This window comes from Furipterus horrens, unplaced genomic scaffold (assembly GCF_987537825.1).
Source record: "Furipterus horrens unplaced genomic scaffold, mFurHor1.1.pri manual_scaffold_16, whole genome shotgun sequence".
Lineage (NCBI taxonomy): Eukaryota > Metazoa > Chordata > Mammalia > Chiroptera > Furipteridae > Furipterus > Furipterus horrens.
The window spans coordinates 2,232,637-2,260,579 of NW_028327186.1; the positions used below are offsets into that span (position 1 = coordinate 2,232,637).

The 27,943-nt window shown below is 45.7% G+C and overlaps 1 protein-coding gene across 1 annotated transcript in view; it reads right to left on the bottom strand.

The window, feature by feature from the left end:
• The window catches only part of LOC149991991 (neuronal acetylcholine receptor subunit alpha-7), a 57,601-nt gene that overhangs the window by 22,991 nt on the left and 6,667 nt on the right, over positions 1-27,943 (bottom strand). The window contains exon 3 of the mRNA XM_090263592.1: positions 6,873-6,917. Within this exon, the coding sequence (XP_090119718.1) occupies positions 6,873-6,917 (45 nt within the window). The remainder of the gene's footprint in view (positions 1-6,872; positions 6,918-27,943) is intronic.

The window sequence follows — 27,943 nt, forward strand, 5'->3', positions numbered from 1 at the left end:
ATAGCGCTGTACAGACTGCGCAGGTGCAACCAGCATCGCTCAGCCAGAGTCACGGGCCTGACATTGGACTCGGCAACCCCTACAGAGAATTTATGGTATTTCCCTGATCTCATGTCTCACCCCAGGAGCATCTCTGTGTTGCTATCTGATTATCCCAGAGCCTGTCCCTGTCCCTATCACCCTGGTGTTGGTCTGGGCCCTGGGGCTCCCAGGATGGCCCAGGAAGGGAGGTGTGGAGGGGGCACCCCTGCCTGCTGGAAGAATGCGAAGGTGGGGAAGCGGGAACAGGAGGTTGGTCAAACTAAGCCTCTTCTGATGGTGCCGCATCTGAGCTGCGGGACCAGGACGCCTCCCAGCACTTCCACACATCCTGTCCCCCACCTCATGTCCCTGCTCAGGGGCTCGTGCCTGTGAGCCTCAATCTGGCCATTTTGCTTGCTCAGCATCATGCGCGGACCTTGATCACCACGATCCAGGATGTCAGCCTCATTACCATTTCTGTTGATGAGAAAATATGGGGGCACATAGACCCTGAGAGGGGGGCGGTGGGGAACTCTGAACTTGAGCTCAGCTGGACGGAAGGGTGGGCAGCCGGGCACTCCTACTGGCAGCTGGCGTCTGAAGTGGGGGGCAGTCTTGAGGGGCTGAGCCCTTAACTGGTGAGATCGGATGCTCTCCTGGCAGATGGTGTCAAAGTAGAATCGAATGGACAGACACTCAGCGGGTGTCCAGAAAATCAGAGAATCGGTTGTTGGTGTGGAAGATGCAGTGTTTGCTGTCGAAAAGCTAAGTACATAAGTATATCTTGATATGCCTTCCAGTCAACTATTTTGATGCCAGAGAGAGAAAGTGGGCCTCCTGCTCCTCCCCAACCCCGAAGCTTTGTTTCTCTTTATGTGACAGAATGATGGAAATGTCACCCAAGACTACGGGTGGCTAGCCCAGCCCCAGGCAAGCCCCTGGCTCACTTCTCTGCGTGCACAAAGTGTGAACTGATAGATAGTTCAGAAATCCAAGAAGTAGAACTTTAGAAAGCAATACAGTCTATAGTCTCACATTACCATGTGAATGCTAGTAGGTCCATCATTAGAATTAAGAGGTAAAAAGTAGAGAATGTAAGAGGGATTGAACACCTAGGGCCAGAAGGATGGTCAAAATTCCAAACCAAGAGAAGACAGAATGTTTTCTTTTTGAAAGAGCACATGTAACTCTCTGGGTGGCTGAAAGATCTCTGCAGAAACTGAAATGACCCCTGCCGTTTCTTCTCATAGATTAAATCAGATTATGTCTGACAGCCTTCCAAAATAATAAAACTAATCCACAGAGAAAAATCCACCAACTGCTTCTTGCTAGAACTGTAAAGAGGTAAACAGAGAGATGAGCCGCTTTCTCTTCCTTCAGGCCAAGTAACTGGAAAGGCGGACAGAATCAAGGGCAAGGGAAAGGATGAAGCACAAAATCAATAAACTGAGAATTTATGGTATTTCATTTAAAAAAGTTTTACCTTTCTGCTTCTCCTAATTTGAATGCACAGAAAAATCTAGCATTTGCAGAATATTGACCTGAGCTACCCTGGGGTAGACTACGTGGGTTTCGATGTTCAGAACAGGAGTGCAGCCATATGAAGCTCCAGAGAACCAAGTTCCTGGGCTCCCTGTCCCTGTCCTGTCCACATGGCCGCCCCCCCCCCCCCCCCGGAACCCTGGCCCGTTAGCCTTCAATATGGAGTTGCTCTCGTGCCTGCCCGTTAGCCAGCCTGGCTCAGGTGGCTGGTCCCCAGATGAAGAACGCAAAGAGCAGGAAACAAGGTGGTAGTTGTCTTATAAATGGCCCAGGGGCAGCTTCCAAGGCTTCCATGGTGACGTCTGAGTCCCCATGTCCAGGCTGTGGCCACAGTGGACAGCACACAGCTTCCCAGATGGAAACACTGACTGGGACAGAGGTTTTGATTAGATGATGACTAAGATCTCTTCTCAGCCCCAGGTACTTGTGATTCCTTCAGATGGAGCCGGGAGTCAGTGTCACAGCTGCCAGAAGAGGCACAGGGGCAACTTTCCAGGTAGATGTGTCACACATGCTCTAAAGACACCTGGCATGGGGTCCATATGGGGGGCACCTGGGAACGGGTATTAGTGAGCGAGGACACACCTGGAAATGTCCTCGCTGTCAATTCCACTGTCCATACTGCCTCCCGTGGCACCTCCAGGGAGCTACTTGGTCTAGACACTTTAACCTTTGTTGAGATCATAAATCACACAGCCCGACTGCAAATGGCTCGGAAGAAGAAACTGGGCTTTATCTATTCTTGGGTCCCCCTCACAGAGTCTATGTCAACGCCTTCCAAGCAGGTGCTCGAAGAGATGAGTTGAATAAATACAGGCGAGTAAAGAGGTGAGTTTTAAAACAAATGAAGCGGAGGATGCCTCTGCAAGCACAGGACTTAATTAGTTAAGCTGCACTTGGAGGAGATTTAGAGGTCTCTGGTGAATATTCCAAAACAGGGATATTTATTTATGGAGCAACTGAACTGAAAACAGTATGTGATAATGTTGTTACATTTTTTCTCCTGGAAATCAACATCCTTAAAAACAAACAAACAAAAAAAAAAATGCCAAGTCTTTATGTTGCGGAAGACCAGTCACTTACTGAGGGCTAAGAAATATAGACACCAGGGTACAGACTTGCCCATGACCTTATATGTCATGAGCGTGTTGCTTGTCTCTCAACATCAGCCTCAGCTCTGTATTTTAGAGGGAATAGGAAGTGTCCAGTTTCATGTAAACAAGGCAGCATTTGCATTGCCCCCCCCCCCCCCCCAGAATTCCTAGAGCTTTATCTTACACTACAGTGTTCAAATATTATTTGGGAGCTGCCTTTATTTTGTATCATAATATCTTAGCCCCTCCTAGGTTCACCTTGAGTTTTCTGTTTCATTCATTCGTTGCAGAAAAGGTGATCAGGGTCTGCAGTGGGCCAGGAGTTGGGCCGAGTAGCAAACAAATCCAGAGAGGGCCCTGGCCCTCCTGAAGCACTCATTCTAGTTGGGGGAGGGACACTTGGAGCCCACTGGCAAATACACAATAAAAAGGTTGTCACATGGTGATGAGTGCTTTGGAGACAAAATGAAGCAGGGGGTTATGGGCCACATGTCTGTCTACCCCTGAAATCCCTGTGTTGAAACCCTACTCCCAATGTGATGTGATTGGAGGTGGGGCCCTTGGGAGTGATTAGCACATGAGGGTGGGGCCCCAGGAAGGGTATTAGTGCCCTTTTAAGAAGAGGCCACAGAGCTTGCTCACTATTCCCACCATGAGGGCACCGCGCAATGGTGCCTATCTGACCATGCTGGCAACCACAGCCTTGGACCTCCAGCACCCAGAACTGTGGAAATAAATGTCTGTTGTTGAGAAGCCACTCACGTAAGAGCATTTTGTTATAGCAGCCCAAGCTGACCAAGGTACAAGGTAAGAAGAATAGAGCGAGCTGGCGGTGAGTGGGGAGGATTTGGGACAGTGCATAGGAACTCAGGGAAGGCCTCAATAAGAAGTGATCTCTAGGAAGAAGCTGGTAAAAAGTGAGGGAGAAAAAGCAAGCGATTCTTGGGGAAGGAGCCTTCCGGACAGGGCGAGAAAGTACAAGGGCCCTGAGGTGGGCACCTGCCTGGGCGATGTGCTCAGGACATCAAGGAGGAAAGTGCTGGAGAGGAACTGGCGCTGGGCAGGCAGGGAGCAAAAAGTCACTTCAAGGACTTCATCTCTGCTGCCACTGAGTGACATAGGAGCCCCTGGAGGGATCACTTGAGGCTGGAGCTTGATCTTCTCTTACTAGGATCACACTGACTGCTGCGTCGAGAAGAGACGTCACCAGGGGAGGTGGGGGCCGACCCAGCAGCCTGGCTCAGAAGCTCTGTAATGGAGGAGGTACAAGATAATGCTGGCTTAGACCAGGGTGGAAGCAATGAATTGATGGTCAGTGCTTAGACCCTGGATCTATTTTGAAGGTCGAGCTGCTAGAACTTAATGCCAGATCTGATGTGAGAGAGAAAGAGAGGAGTCATGGGTGACGCTGAGCTTTTGGTCTGAGCAGACAGGTACATGGAGTCACCTTTCATCCGGACAGAGGAGGCTGTAGGAGGGCCAGGCGTGCAGTTTGGAGCACGCTGTGTTTAACGGCCTCACACACAGCAGGGAGGCAGCTGGGGCATCAGCGCACAGACGTGGCTCCCAGCCAGAAGCTGGGTCCTCCAACTCCTGGAGTGATGAATGGCTGGAAGCAGAGGAGGAGACAGCAGAAGGACTTGGGAGTTACCAGTGAGTTAGGAGCAAAGCCTAACAGAGAGGTGTCTAGACACGAAGTGAAGAGGATTTCAAGGAACAAGGAACAGTCAGCTCCACCAAACACTCCTGAGAGGTCGAGTAAGATAAAAGGGAAAAATTAATCACTGGAAAACCCAGAACAATGGAGTTCTAGCCCAGACCGGGTTAAAGTAGGGCAGGAATTGGCAGACAGGGGGCACTAGGTACCTAGCACCTGGCGTGATGGTGCAGTTCTGCTTCCTGAGAGAGGTGGCTCTGCTGAGCTGAATGCATTCCCGGCAATTCACTGACTGGGACCCTGAGGATTTGTGCATTGCATTGTCTGCAGATTTACCCTTGAAAGAAAGAAAACATATATAAACTCCAAGATCTGCATGAAATCCATGGGTGAAAGTACACCAATGTCCACTCTTCTTGGAACGGCATTTAAAAATAAGCTAGATCAATAGAAAGATGGGTAGCTGGCCAGACATGGGATAAAGTCGGTATAGTGAAATGCTGATAATCATAGAGCTCAGGTGGGAGGTGTATGGGTGCTCACTCTAAGTTCAACTTTTCAGTATGTCTGAAGATTCTCATTTAAAAAGTGTGACAAAAAATTACTAATAGCACTTAGTATCCTGGGGGTTCGTGGTTGGCTCACCCAGAACCAGAGGAGGGTGGGTTTACTGAGTTTGGAAGGGGAGAGGATGAGAGCATAGAGCGGCACTGCTTGGAGGAATCTATAAAGGTGCCACTGGGGAGAGTTTGGGGGGCCACACTGCTGTGTATCTCCATGCTAAGGAGAAAGACCCACACACCCGATTATGATGCAAGAGACGCTAGAGACAAAGGCTCTCAGCAGGGGCTGGGAGGTGGGACCTCATCCAGGGAGCACAGACTCTGACCCCAGGGCACCAGGAGGGAAGCTAGAGCAGGCGGGCGCAGGTGTGAGGGTGGGGTCCGCTCACTGAAGAACGCACGTTCAGTCCTTCGGGGGAAAATTCTCAGAGATTTCCGCTTTACTCATTACAGGTAGGTTGTGCAAGGGCTCTCTCATGTAGCTAAGTGTGCCCTTGGGACACACAGCAGATGACGGAAGTGAATTCATTTTCCGCACATCCACTTCCACTCGTATTCCTGCTAAAATGCACCTGCCTGAGAGGACCCTTGGGAACCCCTTTGCCTGAACCAGCGTTTTCCTCTCCCATGTCCCTTATCTCAACTCTTACCCGGAACGTTTACCCCAAGACCAAACAAAGGCTCAATTCAAAGTACTATGTGAATGATGTTAAAAGTTGGTGACAAACACTTTCAAACATCAGCTGTGTTTTAATTCTTCACTTTCAACACAATTAAAGGCAAAACTCATTAAGTCATCAGCTGGTACACCTTGTAGAAAACTATGTAATATTTGGCATGTAATCTAGAAAAAGTTCAAGGAATTAAATAACATTTCTGTGACAAAGTGTCTTTCATTATGAACAGATCACTGCATCTATTTTTAAAATTGATAGAATAGATGCAATCTGTACCAATGTCTCACTCATTTCTAGTAATAAAAAGTAGTCACTTATAAATATGTAAATGAGTTTAAAACAAAGTTTGATCTTTGGCAAAGCAATGAATCTCCAATTCTTTGTTTAATAATTACTTATTAAAATTTGTAATTAGTGTCACCTTGATGAATTTTTTACCAAAATATCATGATCCTGAAGAAACAATTTTCACACTTATTTTTTAAGTGTCATTTTAATGCAAATATTTACATTTGAGAGAACCAAGACAGACTGATTAATAAGAGACTTTCAAACATAAAATAATATCACATTAGGATAAAATTTGGTATGCAAAGTGGAATAAAACAGCACGAAGACAAAAAGAGAAAATACAAACTATCTGACCATTTAAGAAGGGCTTGTTTGTGTTTTTTTAATGGCTGATATGGATGTCAAGTTATAAGCTACTTAAATAGATCTCATTCAAAATAGGGACTAAGAGTCTTATTTTTAAATGTCAGTATTTACAATGTGATGGCAGAGGGATTATTTGCAATTAATTAATGTTAGGTTAGAATTTTAGACGTCGAACAGAAAATTCGTGAGTGGAGGAAAGAAGCAGTTCAAAGTTCTCACAGGAGTTGTAGGGGCAGGAAGTGAGAAGACCCCTGGCTTAGGCAACGCTCTGGGTTCAAGTCCACCCACCTGTTGGGGGGTGCGTATGTGGAGCGAGGCAGGTGCTCCTGGGTCCTAGGGACCAGTTACGGCGCAGGTGTGGACATCTAAACGCGGCCCTGAATCTTATTATTTGTCTTGCATGAAGTGCTTTTGAAGTTTTCCCGCGTGACCCTGCCGTGAAACGCGGGGGCGCCTCGAGCCCTGCAGAATGCAGCGCCCTACGGTCAAGGCGGCTGTGCTTCACTGCGGGCGCGGGCGCACTCAGGGGCGACTGGCCAGGATTTTCTCACGGGTGCTCTATACGCGCACAAGCATCCCACACACAAGCATCCCACACACAAGCATCCCAGACGCAAGCGTGGGACATCTGTGGGCGGGGACGGCCGTGGTCTCGACTTACCATTTGCAGCCAAATGTTGGTGGTTAGAACTTGGTTCTTCTCGTCCTTTAAAGGAAAAAGAAAGGAACCGTAACTAGGGCGTATACGGTCTGAGACTGGGGCGAAGTGTAGGGATTAGAATGCACTAAGCCTTTCCAAGCACACGTGAGCCACACAGCGCCCAGAGCTAAGCTTTCCTCTGCGTGCTGAGGTCATACACCTGTATGATAGAGCGCTTATGAAAAAGACTGGGCAGTATGAAATAGAAAATTAAAACGCTGCAACCCCACCATCATATGTACGTCAAAAACATTAAATTGGACACAGAGTCCAATTTTTTAAAGTGTATGATAAGAATGTATAGAGTTTAAAAGAAATATAAATATTTTATGCCGCCCTCCCCGGGACGGAGACAGTGAGCTGCGGCCACTGACGCTCCATGTGCTCTCACCAAGGGCTGTGTGGCCCACATTCCTCCTGGTCCCCGTGGACCTGCCTCCTTTCCTCTCACCTTTTACCTACCAGGCAGCATACAAGGCCCTTGACACACCCCTGCAAGGTAAATCCTGTCCAAGCGAGCAAACTAAGGGCCAGAAAGGAGAGGTGACTTTTTGAAGGGGCCATTCAGACGTGGAGCTCAGTCAAGAGCCCCTTTTCCCACGTTGCCAGTCAGTATGCCCACTATGGCTTTGTGCCAGCACAGGGCACCTAACAAAGATACTCGCCATCAACCGGCCTTTCCAACTGAGAGGCCACCAGCTTTGCATCGTGGCGGGCCAAGTCCATGGCCAGGCAAACGCCAGCACAGGCAAAGACAGACAAGCAGTTTCCACTCACAGTGAGACGGAGAACACAGTCCTGCAGTACTTAGAGCTGAATCCCTACCTAAAGGGCTTTGCAAATTAACCATCTCCACCCTCCCCGGGGGGAAAGTACTGATTAGTGATCCCATGCCGACACGCCTGGGGGGGCTGAGACCAGGAACTTCTCCATCAGGCACTGCCTGGCACGGTTCGCTGGTGGCATTCACAGATTGCAGAGCCACAAGCCGCGGCTGAAAGAGCGTGGCATCTGCGGGCGCGCGGTCAGCAGACAGACACAAATGAGAAATGGATGCGGCTTCTCATGGAAATAAAAATGTGCTGAATGTGGAAGGAGCTGGCAGAGACTTTGAGGCAGAGACTTTGAGGCATCGGTGCCCCTGCCCCAGTCACTGACACCCTGGGCAGCTTAGAGAGGTGAGATTTGGGGGGTCCTGAGGAGAGTGTGAATCCTGCAGAGAGGCTAGGCTGCCTGAGGGGAGACAGGGGGTGAAGCCCGGGGCATCCCAGGTCAGGGATTGTGTCTAGAGGAAGCTGCCAATTTAATTACAGAAAAAACCCACCCCATTTTGCAAAATAAAACATGTCAAGGTTTCCGATGGAAAAAGCTGTAGAGCTAACTTTTCTCCATTCTCTGCTGAGCAAATGACCCCGGCAGAATCCTCCATTTGAATTGCAGAGTTCTCTAGAACCAGTTCAGGCTCCAATATTACTGGAAAGCACTGAGAATCTCTTTTAGGACATGCATCTGTTGCCTCGATTTATTAGGGAGTGGTTGTTTTTAATGGACTTAAAATTAGCCAACATGGTCCACTGAGGTGGCTTGCTTCCTTTTAATTGCATTGGTATCTTCATTTCTCGGAGAAAGCCTTCTGTGGTTTGGGACTTCGATCCCTACCAATCTAATTAAAAGGCTTTCTTCTTTCCAGCCTTCTCGCTGAAACCTCATTAGAGTGAGACGGGATTTCTGCGGCGCGCAGCAGCAGGGGACCCCGGTGCCGCGTTTCAAACTGTAATCAACACAAAGCCGCGGGCAGCCACCGTCTGAGAGTGTCGCCATGCCAGGTGGGGGAGATGCGGGAGGATGAGCCCGTAGAAGGAGCAGAGAAGCTGCCGTCTGCCGTCCCAGCATGGGTTCCTGCCCTCCCCTCCCCAGTCCGGGGCCACCCACCCACTGACTCAGTCTCTCAACTCTCTCCAGTCTGCCCCATGGTGGGGTGTCACATCTCATTCCCACCCCCTTGGGCAGTGTCTCCTCCACCCCCCCCCAAATTCATATGTTGAAACTTAAGCCCCACCATGATGGTGTTAGGAAGCGGGGGCTTTGGGAGGTGCTTAGGTCAGGACGGTGAGGCCCCCTGACTGGGATTAGTGCCTTCATCAAAGGGACCCAAATGGCTCCTGTGCTCCTTGCACCATGTGAAGAGCCAGTGTGAGTGAGGACGGCTGTCTGTGCACCAGGAAGTGGGTCCTTGCCAGACGCCACCCCTGCCAGCACCTTGACCTTGGGCTTCCAGGCTGCAGATGTGAGAGCCAGATGTGCGTTGTTTCTGTGCTCTGCCGGTAGACTTGCTGCAGCAGCCCCAGCTGACGGTGCCCCCCGCCCCAGTCTGGCCTCACTCAGCTCCAGATGGGGCTCTCTGCCCCCCAGCTGCACAGCATGAGCCATCAAGCCAAGGACCCCCAGGGCAGCATGCAAGCCCTTTCCACAAGCCACGGTCCAGACCACTGTTCTTTGTCCACTCACTCGTGCATTCACTCCTCACTCACTTCGTGTTTGAGGCGTGAGACTACATGACAGGTATCGTGGGGACGGAACAGACCCTGGTGCTGAGCTCACGGGGGGCGGAGAATTACACAACTCAATAATGATACACGATAATCACAAACAGGGGAGAGGACAGGAACAGGGCACCTTCAGAGGAGATGGCAGAGACAGGCTTTCCCAGAGGGACCATGGATGGGCCTTAACTTGCCCACCCTTTGATTCTGAAAAACCAAAAGATGGGAGTCCTCATGCCCGACACGTGAGCCACATGTTCTTGAAGACCTTACTGCTCCTCGCTTCCCCGGCTGCCCTGCCTCAGACCCTCTTCCTTTCTTCTGCTCAAGCCAGGGCCAGGTGGGCAGCACTAGGCTGGGGCTGCCTCTTGACTCCCCAGGGTCCCTGGCAGGGAGCCAGCAGCTCCGGAGGGGCTTCAACCACAGAACCAGGAGCAGGGAGGAGAGGCAATGGGGAGGTGGAGCTCAGTGTGACACGTGGGAGACCCTTCCTGTACCTCAATAGTCTGGCGACCAGTTCTTGGGGCGAACAACACACAGGATGGCCCTCTGCTCCACCTAGGGTGCAGCCCAGGGGACCCAGTGCCTCTGAAGTCTGCATGGGCCAGGGCTCCCACACCCTGGTGCCCACGCCCACCCTTGGCCCCTGCCCTTCCTTCGTGCACCCTCAGCTCCTACCATGCCCTGCTTCCCGAGGGAGGCTTTTGCAAGCGGCCCCGAGATACAACTTCATCTCTGTATTCAACTGTGGAGCCTTGGGGTTTGCACATCCGCACACACACGGAAGCGATGTGGGAGCTGAGGACCAGGCCTTTGCTTTAGGAAGACGGCAGATGGCTCTGAAGTTCCAGATGCCTCTCCGGCTACAGGCAGAAGGACTGTCCTGGCAGTGCACGCAGAGGCCTCCTCCCATAACCCAGAGTCTGCTTAGGGACAAAATCTGGTTCCTCAGCCAGGAGAGAAGCTCCCTTCTCTCATCCAATTAACCTCCACTGGCTCCAACTCCACCAGCCTCCTGTGCTGCACTTGAGCTTGTCTGAGATCCTGCAGCAGCTGCTGGAGGGGGGTTTAACAGCCTCTTCACCCACAAGCTGGATGGCACGCTGGGCAAACACTGGCGAACCTTCCAACCCTGGCCGAGAGTCTGGAATAAACAACCAGGCACGCCTCCGGAACAGCAGGATCTGAGCGTGGGCTTTGTGACCCTCAGGCCACCACCTGGCCATGACTGTCCTGTCCCAACCCAGCAGGGCAGCCTGCGGTAGAGTCCGGGCCGGCGGAAGACCCTCCGGGCCCTTGTTCCAGCTCCCCAGTCCTCAGACACTCAGTTTCTGTGCATTTTAGTTTTCTCTTCCTGGAAACGGGGAGCAAACAGCTTCTCCAACCACTTTCTAGAGCGGGAGAGGCCAAGGCAGAGCCAGACAGGCCAGTAGCTGGCCCCATGTGGTCTCTCTCTCTCTCTCTCTCTCACACACACACACACACACACACACAAACACACGGCTCTCCTACAAGACCCATCCTCCTTCCTGACCTTGCGATCACATAGGAGATAGGACCCGGGTACCAGAAAATCACAGGAGACTGAAGGGGCGAAACACCCCCAGAGTCAACTGGCCTGATGCCTCCCATTTGCTTTTGAACCTGAGCACTTCAGAATATTACCAAGCCTGAAAGAAAGAAAGAAAGAAAGAAAGAAAGAAAGAAAGAAAGAAAGAAAGAAAGAAAGAAAGAAAGAAAGAAAGAAAGAAAGAAGAAAGAAAGAAAGAAAGAAAGAAAGAAAGAAAGAAAGAAAGAAAGAAAGAAAGAAAGAAAGAAAGGAAGAAAGAAAGGAAGAAAGAAAGGAAGAAAGAAAGGAAGAAAGAAAGGAAGAAAGAAAGGAAGAAAGAAAGAATGAAAGAAAGAAAGAAAGAAAGAAAGAAAGAAAGAAAGAAAGAAAGAAAGAAAGAAAGAAAGGAAGAAAGAAAGGAAGAAAGAAAGGAAGAAAGAAGAAACCATGCAATTTGTGGCAGGACTCTGAGCTAAGTGAAATAAACCAGACACAGAAAGACAAATACGCACGATTCCACTAGTCTGAGCAATCTAACGTAATCCATGCCATAGAAGCACAGAGGATGGTGGTTACTGGGGGTGGGGGAGGCGATACCAGGAGAGGTTAGTCCAAGGACACGGAGTTTCAGTTCTGGAAGATGAACAGAGACCTTCTGTGCAGCAAGACAGAGTAATGCTATATGTCATACTTAAAATTTTCTAAGAGGGTAGATCTGAGGTTGTTTTCACAGAAATAATAATGATAATAATAATATAAAATAATATATAAAGAGGGCAGGAGGAAATTTTCGGAGGTGATGGCTATGTTTAGGGCATAGTTTGTGGTGAGTGTTTCGCGGGTAGATGCTTATTTCCAGACTCGTGAGACTGTATACGTTAAATACGTACAGCTTTCGGGAATGCCCATCATACCTCATAAAGTGGCTTTTAAAAGAGTACACTTGGATTCAAGCAGCTTTTTAAAATCAGTCTCCCAGGATAGTCATGTATCGGCTTTTGAGTACAAGTCCAATCATGTGTAATGTGCTATCTTGCATTTCTACAGCCATTAGTCTTTCAGAAGTTATAAAGCAGCATTATCCCACTGTGCTTCTGCAGAGCTCCAACACTTTTTCTTTGCTTTTATGTAGATGTTGAGGGGGGAAAAAAAAAACCAGATAACAGATCTAACTGTGTCTACATTCTTGTTTGCACAGAAAATAGCTGAGTAATATAAATTTCTATTTGCATAACACTCTGTAGTTTATAACAAGAATTACTTCTTCTATCTCATTTAGTCTTTCCACCAATTGTGTTTTTGTCCCAGTTTAGAAGAATAATAAGTTCAGAGTCTGATTTTTCCTGAGTCAGCGAGATATTAGGTCTGACAAAAAAATTCACATCCAGAATAAGAAACAAACTCTTACCGATCAATAAGGCAAAGGCAGGCAATCCAATAGAAAAATGGGCAAAAGATGCACAAGCATGTGGTTTTCACCACCGACGATGTCAGTAAATGATATCTGAAAATAACACGGCTCAACTTGAAATTGAGAGCATTTTTCTAAATGTCACACACGCACGTACGCAGCCAGCAGTCCGTACCATTGTCCTCATTCAGTAATGGGAACCGTGAAGGAGCTCCCGCCTTTAACTCTGCGTGTCTCTGTTCTGTTCGGATGTTTTGCAGTGAGCACACGTCACCTTTACAGTCAAGAAAGCAGGGGGCGGCTTAAAGCCAGTTGTGACACAAACCAAGCTCCTGGCCCTGGGTCACATGACAAGGCCTGAGGGGTCCAACTCAACACCTGTGTTTGAGCCATGAGACAAGGCTGCCCCCGATGTCACACGGGGACCACTTTGGTGATGGTAACAGAAAACAGTCCCCTCTGGTATTTGTAGAGCATAGGCGTTCTCCAACGATAGCCTGGGGACCTCAGAGTTTCCTGGTTACCAAGACATTTTGCATAATTGTTAGAAGTCAGGAGTCTGTTTCAACAGAGTCCTTATGGGTATTCGGTAGAGCTTTGCAGAGACTGCAGGACGCTTGGTACCAGGAGCAGATTGAATATAGACGCAGATAAGAAAACCCAGCTGACTTCTATTAAGCTGAGCACTAAGGAGATTTGCAAAAGTATAAAACAATGCCACCCTCCTCATGAACTGTGCTGCGCTTGGGGAAACAGTTATTTTTGATAAAACATTATTGATGTTAACATAATATGGCCTTATTATAATTGTAAATAAATTAATGGACTTTAAGATGTTTTCTTAGCTGTCATTTCTAGCACAGTAAATATTGAAAGATATAATCCATGTAAAAAAATTGGGGGGGTCTCAATATTTTTTTGAGAGAAACAGGCTCTGAAGCTTAAAGGTTTGGGAGCCACTGGTGTAGGGACTGGCCTTCTTGGGGTGCAAAGCATGGCTATTTGGGGGTTTCTCAGGGTCTGTATGTTGGGGTTGCAGTGCCAAAAACCTAGACATCACAGGCAGTTCTGGGCTCTGCTATTCGGGAGCTATGGACTTGGGGTCATTGCGCTTTTCTGAGACTCTTATATAAAAACGGAGTGCTTGCCATCTCTCCAGAACTATACAGGACAATGAAAAGTGCCCAATGCCTGGCCAGGAAGCTCAGTTAGTTGGAGTGTTGTCCTGTGCACCAAAAGGTTGCGGGTTCGATCCCCGGTCAAGGCATGTATGGGAGGCAACCGATTGATGTTTCTCTCTCACATGGATGTTCTCTCCCTCTCTCTTTCTCTTTTTAAAATTAATAAACGTATCTTCTGGTGAGGGCTTAAAAAAATTTTAAGTGCCTAAAATGTATAAAATTCTTCACTTTTTAATTATCAGAAACAAGTTCTTCCAATGCAAAAACAACAACAACAAAAGACTTGAAGAATTGGCCCAAACTGGCAACTTTGCTCCCCGTCCAATGGCCTGCTTTTAAAAGTAGCCCATAATTACACTGGTTTCATGCCCACTGAAATCCAGCCTTAGAAGGTAAATGTCTGGATGTCCACATTTAATTTTCTTAATGAGTTCACGGTTATTCTGTGATGTATGAATGTGCAAATGTGGCTCTCTTCCAGAAGTACATATGACCTTGACGTCCTTCAAGCCCTGGAAGCTGGCCACTGTCCAGCAGCCGTCCACCGTGGCAGCGGGCTTAGCTGAAGAATTTTGCTCTTTCCCTACTAAGATTCAGAAACTTCTCTATCAAACCTGAACTGTTTAGAAATATCAACGTATTTCTAACAGTACCATTAAGTACTCACAAAAAAGGAAATGTATTATTCTCTGACCTTTTAAACCCCGGTGCCCTGAAGAGCCTGGTGCTAGATATAGATGCTGCCCTGAAGAGCACCCCCGAAGCAGAGGCTTAGTCCTTAAAAACTTCTGCTTCTAGAACTGTCCAAAGTGATCATGGGCTCTTGTCCTCTATTTTTTAAAAAGATCTTATTTTTATTTATTTTTAGAGAGAAGAGAAGGGAGGAAGAAAGAGAGGGAGAGAAACACTGATGTGACAGAGAAACATCGATTGGTTACCTCCCATACTCACCCCAGCTGGGGATTGAACCCACAACCCAGGCATGTGTCCTGACCGGGAATTGAACCGGTGACCTTTTGCTTTGCAGGATGATACCCAACCCACTGGGCCACACCGGTGAGGGCTTCTCTGTTTTTAACTACCAACGCTAACCCTCCACTTCTCTAGAATACTTGAGGAATTTTAAAACCTTGGGCCAGAGTATAACACCTTTCTATTTCTTCCCCACAGGTCAGTGTGTAATTCTTTTTGACATAATCCCCCATAAGACACATCATAATACATGGTGGGAACTGGCCCATCAGGCTGGCACCTTTGGGAACTTTGTGTGCCAGGTGAATAGGGGCAGGTATGGCTCTGAGCAATGCTAACTTTTATTTATTTTTTGCCTTAGAAAAGTCACTGCCCAAGGCCATATTGGAGGGCACAAGGCCCATGGCCAAGCTGCTCTAGCTGCTCCAGTGTGAACATACAAGAGGGTCCTCAGGGAAGTGATAGGAAGGGACTGCCCCTATGGACCTTGACCTTGTGGCCCTTTGGGTGGAGCACATCTCCAGCCCCGCCCCATTCTCTGCAGGGAGGGGAAGGGGTTCAAGGGAACACTTTGAACTGGGCCTGAAAGGTCTTCTTTCCATTTCTGTAAGGGGACGGGCCTCCCTGCCTCCCCCAGAATGACAAATTTGGAAGAACAAACCCCGGTAAGTGAGTCATGGTAGTGACACCTGACAGAGAGGAGACCTACCTGGAATCAGCAGAGCTGGCAAGTGGGGGCAGTGAAGGTGATGGGGGGACTGTGGAGCGCAGAAGAGATGGGGGGAGAAGGAGAGAGAGACAGAGTCTCCGGTCACTCTGCATGAACCATGAATCAACGTTTATCTAAGCTCTCCCTGGACGGGAACCATAAATCCTCTTTATGCTTAAGCCACCATCCTCGCTGAATCCATGTCTAAGCATTTCCTTCACGGTTTACACCACATTGAGTATGTAAGTTATATCTGCCTGGGCCCAAGGCGACACTGTGTGCACAGCCAGACACCCCCAAATGCCTGAGTTACGGAAGGGTGCAGAGCTTCAGCGCCAGGCTTTCCCACTGAGCTCTGTCAGGAGTCTGGCTGTGGGACGTCCCATCGAAACTGAGATCGCCCTGGCTGGTGTGGCTCAGTTGGAGTATCATCCTGCAAACCGAAAGGTCATGGGTTCGAGTCCAGATCAGGGCACATGCTTGGGTTATGGGTTTGGTCCCCAGTTGGGACATGTAAGATCCCTGGTCTGGGAGCATACTGGAGGCAACTGATGGATGTTTCTCCCTCTCTCTCCCTCTCTCTCTCCCTCTCAAAAAAAAAAAAAAAAAAAGAAAATCAATAACCATATCCTTGAGTGAGGATTTTAAAAAATAAATAAAATGAAAATAGTAAATGCTAGGGAGAAAGGAAGAAAGGAAGGCAGGCAGAGAGGCACAATTAAAATACAAAGCAGAGTCTGGAAAAAACCCCACACAAGACGGGGTGCCTCTCATGAGCTCTTGATACTCTATAACTTCATAAAACCTGGAATCAAATTAAGCATGGTTTCAAAGACCAGACTCTAAAATAATCAGATGAAATGAGAGGGTGACGGCAGAGCTAAATAAGCAAGCTTCATCCAAACAGCACTATTCCCGGGCAAATCAGCTGCGTGCAGAAAGGAACACCACAGACCCAGCTGAAAGGGAATCACTGGCCTGCAGGCGGGGCATGAGGTGATCACAGTTTGTGCAGGGGACAAACATGCAGGGATTCATTAAGCCAATTAGGGAAGAGGCTGGGGATGGAGGAGAAACAAGGAGGACACACCAGGGCTGAGGTGGAGAACATGTAGGAAATCGTAAGTGTTCAGGATCATACGCGGGATACCTACTTCTGGTTTCCAGATCAATAGCAGACTGCATGATTGGAACACCATCCAGCTACAAAACATCTAGACTTGCTGGAGGAAATCAAACAAATGTCTTTTTTTTCTTTAATTCTTTAATTATAGTTGACATTTAATATTATTCTGTATTAGTTTCAGAAGCTTAGCAAAGCAGTTAGAAAACATGGGACCATACCTGAAGAAACCCAAAACACTAATTTGAAAGAAAATCTGCACCCCGACATTCAGAGCAGTATTACTGACAATAGCCAAGATCTGGAAGCAGCCCAAGTGCCCATCAGTACAAGAGTGGATAAAAAAGCTGTGATATGTTTACACAGTGGAATACTACACAGCTGTCAAAAAGAAACAGATGTCTTTTAAAGTGCAAACGTAATCCCACAAGGAAGTAAAAGAAATCCTCAAAAGCAAACAACCAAATAAAAAAACAAGAAGAACCCCCCCCCCCCAAGATACTGCTTGTGCATAAGTTGCTGCTGGCAGAGCCACGGGGGTGGGAGATCAGTGACTAGTTATGTTCACAAAGAGCTTGGGCGGTGCGTCAGTGGGACTGAAGGGCAGACTTTGACCTCACAGGTGGAGGAGGGCTGAACCATTCCCCATACCATACATCCATCCACCTGTCACCGGGATCATAAAGTGCCCGCTGTCACAAGGAAACAAAGTTTGCTGTCTCGGTCTGGGCTGGCAGTGGAAAAAAGGGGCGAACTGGTAGTTCCTAAAAATAGTATGGGTCTTCCTTGTGATGGAGAATTGAACTGTAAACAAGCCACGATGCGTGGACATCTTCAAGCTGGGAACATAGCAACAGAGCTGTTCCAGACATGACTCAGGCATTAAAAAAAAGGAATGAAGTCTTACTGCTTGTGACAACATGGATGGACCTGGAGGGTGTTATGCTAAGTAAAGTAAGTCAGTCAGAGAAAGACAAATACCATGTGATCTCAGTCATATGTGGAATCTAATGAACAAAATAAACAAAACAGAAACACAGCCACATACAGAGAACAAACTGATGGTTGCCAGATGGGAGGCTTGGGAGGACGGGGGAGAGGTTGAAGGAATTAAGAAGTGCAGATTGGTAGTTACAAAATCGTCACAGGGATGTAAATACAGTACAAGGAATAGAGTCAGTAATATTGTAATAACTGTGTATGGTGCCAGCCGGGCACCAGACTTACCAGGGAGACTCATTTTCTAAGTTCTATAAATGTCTAAGCACTGTGCTGTACACCTGAAACTAATATAATACTGAATGTCGACTGTAATTGAAAAATAAAATATATCTAGTGGGCAAAATAGAATTGGAGGCATGGAAACATGAGGCAGACTGACAGCTGTCAGAGGGGAGGGGGAGAGGAGACTGGTTGAAAGAAGGTGAAGGGAGCAACCAAAGAACATACATGCATGCCCCGTGGACACGCATAACAGTGTGGCGGTTGCCTGAGGGAGTGGGGGGCTGGGTGGAGGGGGGAAGGGGGAAAAACTGGGACGACTGTAATAGCATAAACAATAAAATAGAATTTAAATTAAACAGTGAAATGAATAAAGGTTAAAAATCAAACAAAAAAGAAAAGAAATTTTTTTTAAAAAGCTGTTCCAGGCCAGTGAAACTTGAGGTACCAGAAGCAAAGAGAATAAACAAATAAACTCCCTCCCCCCCCCAAAAAACACAGAAAAACAGAAAGCACCTTTGCTTAGAAAACACAACCATGATTACAGCTTTGTGATACAAAATCTAAAATATATAAGTGATAAATCTTCCACGAGCAAGAGACCGAAAACTAACTTAGCAGAAATTAATCCCCCCCCAATTCAGACAAAGAAATATCAGAGGGTTAACACTAAACCCATATGTTTCAAATGATTAAACACATTAAAAATATCAAAAGCACAATTAACAATAATATACTCTTGGAGAAAACAGGACAAAAGTAAAAGTTTCTCCAGATAAAAAATACAGTAATTAAAAAATTTTTTATGGTTGACACCATTACAGGTGTCCCCATTTTCCCGCCTCGGCCCACGTCCACCCAGCCCCGCCCCCCCACCCTCTGGCCACCCCCACACTGTTGTCTGTGTGTCACGCATATATGACCTTTGGCGGATCCTTCACCTTCTTTCATTTAGTGTCCCCCCACCCCGACAGCTGTACGTCTGTCCCGTGTGTCTGTGTCTCTGGTTCTCTTTTGTTCATCAGTTTATTTAGTGCATTAGCTTCCATATGAGTGAGAGCATATGGTATTTGTCTTTCTCTGACTGGCTTACTTCATTTAGCATAATAATGAATGGGTTATATATCAGACTATAAATACCTAAAATAGTAATTAGTAAGGCGAAGGCAGACCTACCAAATGACCTACCATACAGTGAAGAACGATAAGAGGGGAAAAATACGAATGCTTAAAAGACATGAAGGATACAACTAACATATACAATACACCTCTAAAAAAGTTTCAAATTTAAAGAAATGATGGCTCAGAAATTTCTAGAATTGGCTAACTAATCCTCAGATGAAGGAAGCACAAGCTCCTCAAGATAGGTATGATTCAAAAATGAATCCAAGCCCAACCATCCCTCAGACTGTATGTGTAAAAAGCTTAGAATTAATCACACCCACACACCAAAAAAGCAAAAGTGAACACGCTGAAAAATGAATGACTTTGTTGGACTCACAAGAGGCTGGCGTTACAGGGCAAATAAAGTACCGCACTGACATCTGGGAAAGACAGGCAGGTCTGGAGAGAGTCTTAATGTAGTAGCATTGAATTATAACCAGAGTATAAGATAAGTACTTGTGAGTCCGAGTATAAGATAAATGTCCTCGTGTCTGCACTGGCACAAATCAAATGATTGATTGAATAAATAAATAAGGGAGAGAGAACACACATCTCTCATGCAGAGGAATTCCAAATAACCTATGCAGATAATTCACCTTTTAAGGATGTAGATCTTAACTCTCTGCTCCTTAAAGTTGGGCTGCGCATAGTGACTTAGTTCTAAGGAGTACAGTTTGGAAAGGGGGAAAAAAGAGTGACTGTAATTGGAGAGACCTGGAAAATATGACCTTAAGCCAAATGATCAAGGTCAAGATCAACAGTGGTATCTTATGGATGGTGTGAGCTGGTCTTCCTCCCCAAAGCACATCACCCCAGTCTAATCACGTGACAACACCCACCATGTCCCTATTTGATGGACATTCCACACAATACCAGTACTCTTCAAAACTGTCAAGATCACCAAAAACAAGGACAGTCTGAGTAAGTGTCACAACCAAGAGATGCTGAAGGAGACATGATAATTAATGTAATGTGCTATCCTGGAGAGGGTCCTGCAACAGGAAAGGTTAAAAAAAGAAACACTTAAAAAAACCCAAAGAAATGATGGACCTCAGGCAAAAATAATCTAGCAATGTTGGTTTGTTACTTGTAACAAAATGAACCATGTGAATGACCGGTGATAATAATACAGAAAACTGGGTGGGAAGTGAATGGGGACGCTGTAGTAACTTCTCAAGTTTTCTCTAAATCTTGACCTGTTCTCAAATAAAATGTTTATTTAAAAAATTTTAAAAATGATGCAAGAGAGAAGCATCGATTGGTTGCCTGCTGCACATGTGCCCAGACTGGGGATAGAACTCGCAACCTTTTGGTAACAGGGAGGTGCTCTAACCAGCTGAGCCACACTGGCCAGGACTGCTGTGAGTGTGTTTTATGTTATCATGCACGGTGGTTCCTAGGAGGCACGCAGTGCCGACTGCAAACCTAGGAACACAGTGGGGCAGAGGAGGCTGCTTTAAAGCCCTACCCTCGTGAGACCAGGCCAGGGTCCCATTGGAAACCTGTTGCCTATGAGCTCTGCCCCGGGACATGCACCACCGTGATGCCTGGGCCTCACAGGTTCCTGGCTCACACAGCTACCATCAGAATTCTAAGAGATCCCAAAGAACGTGATAAAGCTGGCGGTCCCCAACTGGAATTACATAATCCTTTTTGTTTCCTCTGTGAAATCTATAAATAATGACCGGCCCGCCCACGGATCTTTAGGCTGTAATTTTTCTCTCACAGACGTGCGGAAAGCTAATCAATTACTGGGGCCAGAAATAATTTGGCAATTCATTCTCACTAATCACTGTGGCGCTCGAACACTCACAAAGGAAAATTCTACACTTCTCCTGTCCCCAGACCCAAAGTCCATTTCCCATCTACTTCAGAGCCTCTTCTAATGTCCTATTTTACATGGAGCAATGAGGAGCTAAATTAAACCAACTCAGACTATTGACAGGCATCTTTTCTTCTTCTGAAACATACAGTGAAGTGACTCACGCCATGTCACGCAACCAAGAAAAACATTCTTATCACAAAGCAGGAACAAAATTACTTCGAATTTTTTTTTTGGTAATTGGCGTGATTAAATAGTTTGCATAAAGTTCCAAAGGCGTTCCATCCCTCGTAAATTATCTTTCGTGAAGTGTGAGCTAGTTAATATGTCAGAGAACATAGTTTTCATCATGAACCCTGAACTGGCCAGGAAGAAAGTGCCCGGCGTAAGAGAGGCTTGAGTCGGAACCTACGCAATAGTTGCAGCTGAATTTCTACCCCGCAACTCCTACCTCCTCTCCCCATGCTCCCTATGATCAGTCCTTCACCTGTAGACCCAAATCAATTTGCACAAATTTTTATATTCATTATAAAACAAACACAATTGGTTTGTTTTCAGTCTCATGAAGGGATGTACCTTCCTACCTTAAATCCCACTGACAGTCAGTTATTAAGAAGATTAAGTACTGAAATACTGAAAGATTCTCAGGAAGGAAGTGCCCCCTGGTATTTTATAATCTAGTTCAAGAATTCTGTAAACTACAAGAATGATCTGCTCTCTACCCTCTTCTTACCCACCAATGACACTTGCTAACCTCCCCAGTCCAACCACGTGCCCCAGTAATCACTCACTCTTCTGTCCCCAAGGCCACTTGAGTTGTTCCACCCAGAGTTCAAAGTCGCCCCTTTGTTCTTAGCTGTTCTAGGAGCTGACAGTCGCTAGCTCTACCACAGAAGTACAGGGGGAGGGTGTTAAGACATCAGAGAATGTGCTCTCTTTTCTGGCTCTTGCAAACTGAACACAACACACTTAAGAATGAAAATCTTGCCCAATAAACTCACACCTGAAGTGGAAAGAAAAACACTGCAAAGGTTAGAAAAATATATTGCTGCTTTGGTGGGAGGTGTAAAATAAGGCTTCCCAAAACATATACGGGAGGAAAAAAGTGAGATTACCGTTCAGTATGTTTGTCTTCTCTCTTTTCACTGGATTATTTCTAACACCAAATTTATAAATAATGTGCACAACAGCCAAATACTGCTACATTCTGGAATTTTCTTCCTCTGGGTGGGTTCTTCACCCCAGACAGCAGGAAATGATCACAAGAAAACAAAACCTCTGGCTGCTGTGGCTCAGTGGATTGAGTGTTGACCTGTGAACCAAGTGTCGCTGGTTCGATTCCCAGTCAGGGCACATGACTCGGTTGCAGGCCAGGTCCCCAGTTGGGGGCACGAGAGAAGCAACCACACAGCAATGTTTCTCTCCCTCTCTTTCTCCTTTCCCCTCTCTAAAAAAAATAAACAAACAAATTAAAAAACAAAACAAAACAAAAGAATGATTGGCTTCTATAACTGTGGACCATTTCTCTAAATGTGCACTAATACAAAAGTGAGTGTAAAATAAATGTAATAATCAACCAAACGTAAATGATAAGGCTCAGAGCTGATGAGGATATAGTGAAATTGACAGTTTCCATCAACGTGAGCCAATGTAGAAACCAGTACACGACTTCCTTCCTAGGAACCTTTAAGTTACTTTTAAGTCGAGAGACTCTAAAAAATTATTAACCTATTGGGATAATTCCACATCTAAGAAGTGACCCTAAAGAAACAGTCAGACGTCCGAATAAGCAAGGAGGTCCAAAGACATTGATTATGATGTTCTTTATAGCATCAACAATATTACGTATAAACAGACTAAATGCTCTACAATAAATTGGGGCATAGCTAGAAAAGGGAATGTTACGTAACAATAAAAATATTATCAAAGGGATGAAATCATGCAAAAAATATATATTAAAACAGAAAATGGAAGAAAAGCATCCCATCAAATTGTACTTATAACAATACCCTATTGTTTAAATTCTATTCTGTGACCCTCATATTTCTTACCCCATGTTTAGTCATAAGTACAATCTGATTGATTATTTCAATACTGAGGTGCTCTCTGAAATCCTCTCTGGATCCAACCTGCTTGACTAAGGATTATTTGACATCTCTGAATAAACGGTGTGCAGATACGATGCCGAGCTTAATATACACAGAGCTGTAGGAGGGGTAATCAACTATAAGGGGCTGTTTCAGGTCTCTGGGGAATGGGTCGCGATGGGAAACACAGGGTCGGGGCTGGGGCTTCTCACAGAACCCCCTTCATACTGTTGGTTCTGAATATACGATGTGTCAGGTCGACATTTTAAAACATTAAACAGTGCCATGGCCTGTACACCTTCTCCATATTATATACACTTTGAATAATTAAAACGCCCATTTGTGTGCAGACATGGTGGTTAACACGACACCCAACCTTGAGCGAGCTCCTCAATCACACAGTCGTCCCACGTACAACCCTTTAATTGTCCCTGACAACCCAAATAAATTAGTCATCGGTCAAGATTTCCACGGGAAAGGTAAAACAGCAACAAAAAGCCTCCAGAAGCAAATCTATGGGAAAATATAAGCTTGAGAAAGAACATCTTTTAAATACAACACATAAGCCCTGAGCGTAGAAGAAAGAAATTATAAATCTGACCACGTGAAAATTAGGAACTTCTGTTCATCAAAAGGCACCATTTATTAACAACTGTGTCATACTTCAATTGAGAATTTACAAAAGAGAGAAAGAAAGAACATTAAAACAGGGAAAAGACAAGCCAAAGAGTTTGAGAAGATACGTGCAAAACGTGTAACTGAGGTCTCATGTCCAAAATATAGGAAAACATACGGACTGATAAGGAAAAAGCACAAAACAAAATATCCAGATAAAAAATAGGCAAGCAAGCCCTGGCTGGGTGGCTCAGTTGGTTGGAGCATCGCCCCGTACAGCAAAAGGCTGCGAGTTCGATTCTCAGGCAGGGCACATACCCAGGTTGTGAGTTCAAGCCCTGGTCAGGGTGCATATGGGAGGCAACTGATCGATGTTTCTCCCTCATATCAATGTTTCTCTCCCTCTTCCTCTCTCTCTCAAATCAATAAGTATATCCTTGAGTGAGGATAAAAAATAAGTAGGCAAGAGACATGGATAGACACTTTCCAGAAGAAGATGGTAATCAGGAAACTGCTAATTAAAGTCACAAGGAAGAATCACGCCACACCCACTGGGATGGTAAATGAAAACCACTGAAATATCAAGTGTGGGTGGGCCTGTAGAACAACAAGATTTTTTCATACCCTGCTGGAGAGAATGTTAATTGTATAGCCATTTTGAAAGCTGTTTGACCTCATCTGGAGAAGTTAAAAGTATGCCACCCTGTGACCTAGCAAGGACACATGAGATAGACAGAAATGCACACACGTGTGCGTCAAAGGACCTGCACCATAATACACATGGCAGTGACCTTCCTACTAGACAATAGCTAGACACAACATAAATATCCGTTGATAGAATAATAAATCATGTTGCAGCCACATAATAAAAATGAACAGCCCTGGCTGCTGAGGCTCAGTAAATTGAGTGCTGGTCTGAGAACCAACCAAAGGTTGCTGGTTCTATTCCTAGTCAGGGCGCATGCCTGGATTATGGGCCAGGTCCCGAAGTAGGGGCATGTGAGAGGCAACTGGTAGATGTATCTTTCACTCATCAATATTTCTCTCCCTCTCTTTCTCCCTCCCTTCCTATTTCTCTAAAAATAAATACATAAAGTCTTTTAAAAAATAAAAATGAATAAACTATGGCAACAGGTAACGTAGGTGACTTTCAGAAAAAAGTTATTAAAAAGAGCAGACTGAAAAGAATACGTGCAGTGTGCACCCACTTACATAACCATGCAGAGAAGGGAGGAATTAAACCTTGGGGCCTGATGTCACGTTTGCCAGTAGGAAAGAGGGGAAATGCTGTGCTCGGTGGTAATGACAGTATGGGTTCCCGAGCGACAATTCACTGAGTTGGTTTGGACGTTATATCACATTGCAGCTGTCTATTACACTACCATTCGAAGTTTAAAATACGATTAAAGACCTCCCAAATGAAACGTGTGTGTCTCTATGAGCTAGTCTAGTGTATTAAGAGGACCAAATGCCAATAAAACATCTTAATAGAAAACAATGAGGGAACTAATGTTTCCTGACTAGTGATGTCAATTGCAAATCTTACTAATTTGGACTTAATCAAATCTACCTTGGAAAGTGATCAGCCTTGGCTAGTTTGTCTAACCTGAACTTCCCAACAGGACATTGTACATGTGAGCTTTTTAAACAGGTACATCGGATTAGAAAATCGTTTTACTTTTCTAACATTCCAAAACATTTTAAGCTCTGCCTGAATGCTTACCTTCTCTCTATAAAATAAAACAAACAGGCCTGCCTGGCTCTACAATCCTTTGCCCTGGATAAAAACAGCACTTCTTTGTCCCAAGACAGACCATTTGTTTCCAGTGATCCGAGAGAAAATTTCCCACTTTGAGAATCATCTCACAGGTGGCATCCATTAACTGTGACAGCTACAATGTCCGTCCCCTTCGCCACCGCCACCTGCAGTGGGGAGAGGTCAGCCCCTTCATCTACTGCCTGACTTGGAGCCTGGAGTCAGCCTCCTGCCCAGGCCTTTCCTGCAGCCTGTTCTCGGGCCGTTACTGTTAACCCATAATGCAGGATTTTATACAATTCCTTATTTAATCTCACGTTAGCTTGAGTCAATTACTCGGGCTTTCTGGGAGCTGTGACTGCAAAGCTGTGCTGTTCCTTCTAGCTTTTCTCCTTGGAAACGTAACAAGCCTGTTTTGTAATGTCTTGCAAAAGAAATGTAAAAATCCAGCAAGGAGAGGTAAGAGTAACAGGTATGTGTGTGTATGTGTGCGTGTGTGTGTGTGCTTATGCACACACATATATGCACACAGACACACTATTTTACAATCGTTTGGGATTTTTCCCCCTAACTCCTTACAGCTGATGCTCACAGTGAATAAGAAAGTAACTGAAATAAACATCGCAGGGATTGCAGGTAGAAGGTTCCAAATGACTTACGTCTTCTCTGAGTAAAATGCCACTTAATCCAAATAAATCAATATGAGAGCAGAGATTTTCACTGTCACCCCCCCATGATAAGATGATGTCTGTTTCTTGAACAGCACGTCAAGGTTGAAACAGGGGCTATGACAGGCCCGAACCCTCGGGAAATATCTTTGGCGGCAGACTTGAAAGGCACCATTTCGAAGAAAGATTCCTTTCGTCAAAGTGCCCATAATTCTCAGTCTATAAAGCTAAGAGAGTTTTGCCCAGTTATGTCCCAGGGCCATAACGAGGTTTGTGAGGGATAAAGCGAGTACCATAACAAACCTGGATCAGTTTTCAAGGTGCGCTGTAAACACGTTTTGATTTAGCATCTGCGTTCTGCCCTCAGTGAGGAGGAGCTAGGGGTGCCCATCCACCTGCAGGGAGAACAATCAGAGACGCTGGGGCAATGGGATAGATGGGGATGAAGAGAAGTAAGAGATAGCGAGGAGGGACGTGAACCCGGAGAGAATAATGGGGTGATGGTTCCTAAGGCAATGCTGGATAGGCTTCAAGTTTAACCAGATCTTGACAGACATGACAGGCAGGGGGACAAAATAGGAGTTCAGGTGCCACAGAATAGAGGGACTCAGTCAACAGCCTCTATTTACACCCCAGAAGGTAGACGCAAAAGTCAGAAACAGCCCTGCCCTTCCGGATGTGAGGCCAGCTCCCCACCTCAACTGCTACCTGTGTTTGGGTGATTTCTGCTGCCCAGAGCCTGGAGGCTGGTCAGAAACAGACTGAAAACGAGAGGAAGAGAGTCTTTGCAAGACCCTCCCCCTCAAATGACCTCCGCAGTTTTCCACATAACAATGTCTGGGACGCAATTTTAAAATAACCAACCAGGCGTAGAAGCAACATCGTGAAGCATTTCAATAGACACTTTTTAAACATTTTCTAAAATAAAAATAGGAATAGGGATTGAATATGCAATGCTAATGAGAGTTACATAATAGTGGGGCAAGACTACAGTTTTATTTTAAAATGCCTATTGGTTTACAACTTGGCCTATTTGTGTCGTTTGAATATGAATGCCTGCTAATTAGTGTTTAAGGCGCCATAATGCTGTTACACCACTTTAATATTTAACTCCTTCTCTACACATTCTCTAGCCATAGAGAAAAGATAGCAGGAACTGTCCCAGAATGTCTTGAGTAACAGTAATTTGGGTAATCCCCCCTTAGTCCTTTTTTGTTGTTTAATTTGGTTTGTAGTCTTAAGAACTAACACTTCTCAAAACATTACTAGGGAGCGTCGGCCTGCGAGCCAAGGGTCGCCGGTTCGATTCCCAGTCAGGGCACATGACTAGGTTGCACGTCAGAGTCCCAGTTGAGGGCGCACGTGAGAGGCAACCACACAATGATGTTTCTCTCCCTCTCTTTCTCCTTTCCCCTCTCTCTAAAAATAAACAAACAAACAAATAAATAATTTAAAAAACATGACTAGGATAATTACTTAACTGTACCGTAGGCTATCTTTATAGACTGTGTTCACAGTGTGTAGTCTTGACAGCTAATATTTGATCACTTTAAATGCCAGTTAACTGCAAGATTATAAGTCTGAGGAACCTGAGCAGCAGCCCCCCGTAAAGATATCAGGCAACGTACAAGCCCTGAGAAGAATGGGCTTCCCAACCATGCCCACCATCTGTGGTAGCAAACCCCAAAGGCACAGCCACATGGTTCTACTCTCTTGTGACTAAAGCATCTAAAAAAGGTGAGCCTGCAGTCCGAGATCCATAAACTACCACAAGCCTTCATGCATAATGATGTGTTTTATGTTTGTGTATAATTATGTGTTGATTCACATTGTTCATTTTCAATGCCTTGCCTTCTGAACGTGTTGTCATAACTGCGCACATTTATTTTATGCAAATCCACACTTCAAATGGCCTTCAGATGTGTGCGCACAGGTGAACGGCTCAGTGGCACGAATAAAAAAGAAATATTGTGGAAACTGACGGCCATTTAGAACCTCACACTGGCATCACTTCAGAATGATTTCTGACATATTATCTCATTCCCAGCCCATGAAGTAAATGAATAATCACCGTAAGTCAGAATACGCATTTAGGAATAATTTAAGGACTGTCACTTAACAAATTTGTCTATGTACTGATGTGAAGTTTATATTCACAGTTATATATCATACAAAATAGATCCAAAATGTCTGTGGAATCTGTCCTTTTCT